This window comes from Hemiscyllium ocellatum, chromosome 18 (assembly GCF_020745735.1).
Source record: "Hemiscyllium ocellatum isolate sHemOce1 chromosome 18, sHemOce1.pat.X.cur, whole genome shotgun sequence".
Lineage (NCBI taxonomy): Eukaryota > Metazoa > Chordata > Chondrichthyes > Orectolobiformes > Hemiscylliidae > Hemiscyllium > Hemiscyllium ocellatum.
This window is the reverse complement of record NC_083418.1, coordinates 32,914,530-32,922,119: the sequence shown is the minus strand read 5'-3', so window position 1 is coordinate 32,922,119 and position 7,590 is coordinate 32,914,530. Positions and strand designations below refer to the sequence as shown.

Here is a 7,590-nt window from a genome sequence, read left to right as displayed (position 1 = left end):
CCTCTTCCCAATCTCCTTAGCATCAAAATCAGACTTGAATTTTTCTTAGTTATTTGATAACCAATCTGTGTTGCACTCTGAGCTATATCAGCTATGGATTCATCTATGGGCTAAAGATCATTGGCTATCTGATTGTTGATTGTTCTCATAAACCTTGCTGTTTCTTACAGTCTGAGTGTGCTTTGGTGTGTACAGAGCAGAAAACATTTGTACCAATCTAGTGCACTCATAGGTGTCCATTTTGTTGAAATGATGAAACAAAGGTCTCACATGAACACAACAAATCTTGATAGAACCTAAACAAAAAACAGAACCTATCAATAAGTGTGGGGTGTACTTTAAAATCTTCTACCAGCTGTCCTTTGTCTGACTGACCCTTCTTTGGTTGTTGCTTGCCCTTCTCTTTGAAATTATATCATTTAACTTATTTTGCCATTTGAAGAAGACTGAGGTCAAGATATGCCTTTCTACTGAAGAGTAAGTATTTGAGATGATGAAGTATATACTAGTTTTCTAGTATTATATATCCTGTATATTGAAGAATTACCTGTAGCATGTCTTTAGTCTTAAGTGCAATGCCTTCTAGACCATGTAATTGCACTCTTGTCAGCGCAGACAATAATTTCTTATGCATGACTTATTGTCTGATAATATAGTGCACTCGCCCTATGTCTAACTTGATACGTGTGACTTGACATATCAGTTTGTCAACATGTAGGGTCTGGATCACCTGTTCATCCAGGAACACTTTAGGTTTTTTTGTCTGTTGTAGATTAGCCTACTTATTAAGCTCTTTATGTGGATAGATATTTGATTTCTTGCTTTCTGAAACAGTGTCTGACTTTGACACATTTTCTGAAAGTGCTCCATTGTGTGACAGATAAAGCATTCAGTTTTAATAGCTGGTCACTGCCTGTGCCCTTGAGGCTATTTGTTTTATATCATTGACAATGCTTTTTGTGTTTCATGTGTGTCCTACTCACCGACCTAGTTTGTAGTTTTATATATTATTTTTAGTTTTATATATTAAAAACTGAATGGACACTGCTGATTACCTGCCCCAACATTGATCTTCTCGATTTATCTGTGCTCCTTCCAGATTTCTGCATGACTGACCATCTGAATGGCTTTTCCTGTAGTCAGAACTTCTTTTGACTGTAATGAATTTGACAAAGACACGTCAGCAGTTCCTACAGTAATCCTATATCTTAGAATCATAGAATCATTAAATCTCTACAGTGTGCAAACAGGCCGTTCGGCCCAACAAGTCCACACCAACCCTCCGAAGAGTAACTCACCCAGACCCATTCCCCTACCCTTTTATGAATTCTGACTTGAAATCACCATTGTTACATTTCTCCCCTAATCTGTAGATATCATTAATGAAATCATCTTTGGATCCCATTGATTTTTGAATTCTTGTATTAAATTGTACTCTTTCAAGAATTTTACTTGCTCTCATGTTAAACTAATTGTCAAAGGCTTCCATTACCTCTTCAAAAGTATCTGGTGTTTCTTTTGCACCATGGCAAGCTATGAGATCATCAACTTTATTCCCAATGTATATAGAGCATAGTTGATTGTTCAGTTTCTGTTCTAATCTCTAATTTGGAAGCTAATGTGTATCTCTGAAACTATTTTCTCCAAGATATCCAATTCTGTGTTCTATTTGGCCCATCTTTGAGATAAAGTCTTCCTTGTAATATTCTCATTCCATATCTTCCTAATCTAATGATATATTTTTTCTTGCTTAAGTGTTCAATTTGCAGTAATAAGTTTTGTTTTGCACTTTGCTGCTTTACTAGATGGTTTTCCCACATCCTGCAATAGAGGATTCCTTCCTTTTTCATTGTTTCAGTGTTTGGCATAATAAATCATTCCTATTTCTCTTGTGGTTTTGTTGGAAGACACCAGGCTTCGATACATCATTCCCACTTGACTCAGGTTTTGCTGAACTTCTTGCAGTTTAAATAAATGATTCCTATCTTTATCATGGCTTGAATTAATCTCTTGAATTTCCCATTGCCTAAATAAAGTCTCCTAAACTACTTTTCTCTGTTAGACCAGGCCAACTTTTGATCTGGCTGACATGATCACTTTAACTGGCACCAGGTCTACCAGTTTGGATATATTCTTCTTTTATGGCCATTTATTTCCATTTCCATAGCCTTGCCTCATTGTGTCTAATCACTGTGGTAACAATGCTCAATCTGGTCTGTATTTTTTTAACTTCTTACTTTTCCAATCTGGATTACTAGTTAATTTAAAAATTTATTTTTCACCAGGGAGGTGCTAACTCTCAGTAGCCATACATCTCTTAACCAGCTCTGCGATGTTTTCACTACTCATTAAAGTATTCCCCAATGTTGGGGATTGCCAGAAAGGTTTCTTCAGTCACTTCTTAAAGTTGCAGCTCTTCCCTACTGCTTACTGTGCTGAACAACCTAAACCTGAGTGTGAAGATCATGCACTGCTGCTCATCCTATGTGATACAAGAAGTCAAATTAAATCCACACTGCTGCATACCATGTTGTTTAGGAGACAGGAAGCAGGAAACTATAGACCCATTAGCCTAACATCTATCATTGGGAAAATGTCCATTATTAAGGAAGAAATAACAGGACATTTAGAAAAGCTAAATGCAGACAAACATTGGTTTTCTGAAATGGAAATCGTGTTTGGCAAATTTGAGGAAATAACAAGCTGATAAGGGGGAATCAGAAGATGTAGTTTATTTGGATTTTCAGAAGGCATTCAATAAGGTGCCACATAAAAGGTTATTGCACAAGATAGGAGCTCACAGTATTTAGGGCAATGGATTGAGGATTGGTTAAAACACAAAGATAGACAATCAGGACTAATGAGTCTTTTTTCAGTGTGGCACAGTCCTAGGGTCTTAGTTATTTACCATCTAGAGTAAACTCTGCTCCCTCTAAGCCAGTAACATACTAAAACTTGCTGCTAATATAAAAATAGGTGGGAGGCATTTTTTGATGAGGACATGAGAAATCTGTAAGGAAATACAGATTGGCTGAGTGAAAACCTGGCAGATGGAGTTTAATGAAGGTCAACTAATGAAAGTGTGAGATCATGTGCTCTGGTAGGAAGAATCAAAGGCAAACTATTACTTAAATAGAGATTTCAGAGAGATCCAGGTGTCCTTGTGCATGAAACAAAAATGTTAGCATGCAGGTGCAACAATTATTAAGGAGGCAACTTTATTACTAGGGGATTGGATTAAGTACAGGGAAGTCTTGTTACAACTGTACAAGGTGTTTGTGAGGCCACACCTAGAGTATTATGTAGAGTTTTGGTCCCCAAATTGAAAGGCATATTGGTATTGGAGGCAGTTCAAAAGAGATCCATGAGGCTGATTCCTGATATGAAAAGTTAAACAGGTTAGGACTTTGTCATTAGAGCTTAGAACACTGAAGATTCCTATTGAAACATGCAAGATTTTGATGGGGCATGAAAGAGGAGTTGTGGAGTGAAAAAGATGCACTATGATCTTGTAGATTGGCAAGGTGGGTTTGAGGGACAGAATGGGCTACTTCAATCTCTCATGATTTTATGCCAGCTCACTACACTGTATGAGACATTGCCTCATCCCCTTGAGTAAGAATTGCACAACTTACTTGATTCAGTGTGGTAGAGGAAACCCACTTCCTGCTGTAACCAGAAGAATCTCTTGTTGAGAGTTTATTATAGCAACTAGTTACAGGTCATATTCAGTAGTCAGAATAATTTTGTTTTCCCAAAGGTTCATTTTAAGATTTTGCAAGGACTGCTTTTTGATTTGAGAGCTTCTTGTTCATTTTCTGTAGCTACATTTCATTCTAATTAACCTTTTCATCAGATTAAATGCAATCATGCAGTAATTTTAACATCTGTATTTGTGTTGACATATGGGTACTTTTAGTTAGGGCGGGATGAAAATAAGTCATCATGAACCTCAAGGATTATTTACAGTCCACTAAACTTAAAGCCATAGCCTACAAGGAAAGCTTAAATTTCCCAAACAAAGTATCTAAATTGGCACAACAGCTATAAGTTAGCAACCAAAGGTTTTATTACAAATAACCATGAATTCAAGTGTTCCCATTCCCAGTTAGCTAACTTTATTGACAGTCTTCTCTTGACATCCTCCCTCTACCCTTTGCAGCCACTGTCTTCTCTCCTCTACAGGAAGCCCTCTAGCCTCTTATTTCTGTCAGCCTTGAAATTCAAACTGGCTGCTGCCTTTCACACAAGTCACAGTCCAACCCAGCTTTGCCCAGCAGACCTACTCCATACCCATTACCTCTGGTCCCTGCCTCACCCAACAGTCTCACTCCATCATCCCCCAACCCAGGCCTGGCCCAGCACATGCATTCCACCTCCCGACCTGGCCCAGCAATCTCACTACACCAACGCAACCCAGGCCTAGCCTAGCAGCCTCACTCCACGTCCTGACCTGGCCCAGCAGCCTCACTCTACCAGCCCCAAATCTGGGCCTGGCCTGACAAACTCACTCCACCATCCCCAAGCCTGGCCTCATCCAGCAAGCTTGCTCCTGACCTGGGACTCCAGCTTCACCAGTCTTGTTCTTCACCACTACATTCACAGGTTAGCTCTCTCTCTGACACTTGCTGCTGATAAGTTTATTATCGAGCCTATCATCAGCACAGACGGGGAGAAACTGCCGGTGTTGAAAGAGCAGCTCCTTTCAAAATTTCTCAGTTCCACATACAGGGACAACTTTTTTTCCTGATTGAACACCCCAAGAAATAAGATTTCTCAGGTGATTTTACAACTTTTGGTGGCTGTTTTGCTTGCTCCCCGCCCCCATATTTTTGAACACTGATTCTATGAATATCACAGACAGTGTTACAGAGACTTTGAAGAGGATCAGATGTTCAGTCACTTGCCTTTGAGATCCTAAACTGTTCTATATACACATTAATATAACATCTCCATAGTTTGTGGTACCTATGGTACTCGTCTGTATTAACCCTTTCAGATTCAAACACATCAAGTATCAGGTCAACTACAAGTGCTCATTTCATGGTCTGTCTGTCTTTCTCTCACTCACTTTCTCAGTCTTTGTGTTTAAAAAAAACACAATCTTCATTCACCACTCCACATCTGCTCCTTTGTGGACTTGGAAGGAGATGGACCAACAATTCCAACCAACTACACCACCCTAGTTGCTACCATCAATTCTCTTCAATATGGGAAATTTCCACAGTAAATTAATGTGATTCCATCTTACATTCCCGACAGGTTTTATCCGATGAGGTCGCAAACATGGTTTATCGCCTGAAAAATGCAAAGAGCAAAATGCTGAAGAAGCCAGTGTCTAAACCAAAATCTACTCTGGTACCAATGCTTTGAATATAAATTGTGGGAGATCACCTAAAAATTTGTAATGTAAACTATGCAATCTTTTCATTCATTTGTATTTTACCAAATATAGCCATAATGAAAATAAATTATATTTCAAAACAAACTGTTTAAGTCCTTGCAGCAAAGTGCTAAGACCAAATGCTTGAGATTACATTCTAGGAGTCCATTGGGCTAATTTCCTCTTTCTTTTCTCGTGGCCTCAGCTGAACCGCATGAGCTTTTCAGGATCACCTAAGCAACAGGTTTTGCACCTGTAAATTGGAGGTTAAATCTCTAAATTTATAGGTAAAGTTATGGCATATTAAGTTTCCCTAGCATTTGATAAGTGCCACGTGACAAGGTTAATTGGTACACTCTGGTACACTAAAGGCCCGAGCCAAGAGTGGGGTGCTAACTGAAGACTTTGACATATTTTCATTAAAGAGAAAAGACTTCAAAACTAAAATCAAAGATTCCCAGATTTATGATGAGAATTTTCAAAGTTGATCAAAATAAATGATTGCGTAGTATTGAAGGGTTGATTCAACTACAGCTTAATATGAAGAGTACAAAACAAAATTAGAATGGAACTTTCCTCATCCAAAGATCAATACTGATGTCAATTGGTTACTCAGAAAGAACAACTAAAATCAACTGGGTGGTGGTGGCTGAGTGCTAATGTCACTGACCTGGTGCTCCAAGCTAATATCCTGAGGAGAGTGATTTAAATTCCACCAGGTGAATGGCAACATTTGAATTCAATTAATATCTGGAATTAAAAGCTAGTCTAATTGTAACCATTGTCATTTCAAATCAAAAACTGGTTCACAAATGCACCCTCTGGGGTGGAAATGTACCATACTTGTCTGGTCTGCGCATGACTCCTGACCCACAGCAATGTGGTGAAAGTGATTGCTGGAGATTTAGAGCCAAAAGTGTGGTCTGAAAACGTACAACAGGTCAAGTAGCATCCGAGGAGCAGGAAAATCACCGTTTCAGGCAAAAGCCCTGATTCCTGATGAAAGGCTTTTGCCCAAAACATTGATTTTCCTGCTCCTCTGATGCTGCCTGACCTGCTGTGCTTTTCCAGCACCACACACTTGGCCCACAGCGATATGGTCAACTCTCGAATTGCATGGAGAGCTGATTAATACAGGGGCAATTAAGGATGGGAAACAAATGTCAGTCTTATAGATGATACCCCCAACCAAGCATTTTAAAAAGTGCACAACTCTTCTCAGTTGGAGAGAAACAATTGATGTAAATGCTGAGAAGGCAGGTAAGTGAAAAAAATTAAAGCCTAGGTTTTAATAGATCAATAGTATTTTACGTACCCCTACCAATTCATGTAATTTAAAAGCATCAGATATTAATTTTGACTAATTTTTCTTTGTTTACACATTTTCTTTACCTGATCAATCCAGAGTACGTGATACATGAACGAAAAATGGAGATTCCATTTCACATAATTCATGAATTGAGCCACATGGACCAGGCAGCCACAGGGCCAAACCTCAGTCTATTTTTAAGCAGCTTGGCTGAAGTGACACTGGTGATGTTCCTGTTGCTTCAGGATTGGAGTTTGAGCAAGAATATACCAAATTATGATTTGGAGATGCCGGTGTTGGACTGGGGTGTACAAAGTTAAAAATCACACAACATCAGGTTATAGTCCAACAGGTTTAATTGGAAGCACACTAGCTTTCGGAGTGATGCTCCTTCATCAGGTGATTGTGGAGGGCTCGATCGTAACACAGAATTTATAGCAAAAATTTACAGTGTGATGTAACTGAAATTATACATTGAAAATGTGATTGTCTGTTAAGCCTTTCGTCTGTTAGAATACAATGATAGTTTCACTTCTTTCATGTGTAAATCACAAAACCCTTTTTTTTAAAAGTTGCATTCTCGGGTTAGCTGTTAACAATGGTGATAGCTAGACAATATGTTGAAGGTGTTAGCCCCCTGTGTTCTCTGTCTATGACCTGATGTTTAGATTGGTTCTAATCTAAAAAGTGAGATAACAGAGTTTTACATAAATTCATGCAGTTTTTGAACTCAAAGTTCTACATGAATGTATGCAATTTTTCAGCAAAGTGCAATGTAACTCTGCAAGCACAAATTCACCACACAAAATATATGTGTGCATGTGGGTCTGTGTGTATGTGTGTCTGTCTGGAGTGGGGGTTGTGAGTGTGAGAAAGTGTGTGTGTGCGCGTGTGTATT

At 38.8% G+C, this 7,590-nt stretch overlaps 1 protein-coding gene across 1 annotated transcript in view; it reads left to right on the top strand.

Moving 5' to 3' along the window:
- The window catches only part of si:dkey-9k7.3 (circularly permutated Ras protein 1), an 81,462-nt gene extending 76,011 nt beyond the window's left edge, over positions 1-5,451 (top strand). The window contains exon 20 of the mRNA XM_060838469.1: positions 5,263-5,451. Within this exon, the coding sequence (XP_060694452.1) occupies positions 5,263-5,373 (111 nt within the window). The 3' untranslated portion in view covers positions 5,374-5,451. The remainder of the gene's footprint in view (positions 1-5,262) is intronic.
- Positions 5,452-7,590: the final 2,139 nt, after the last annotated feature.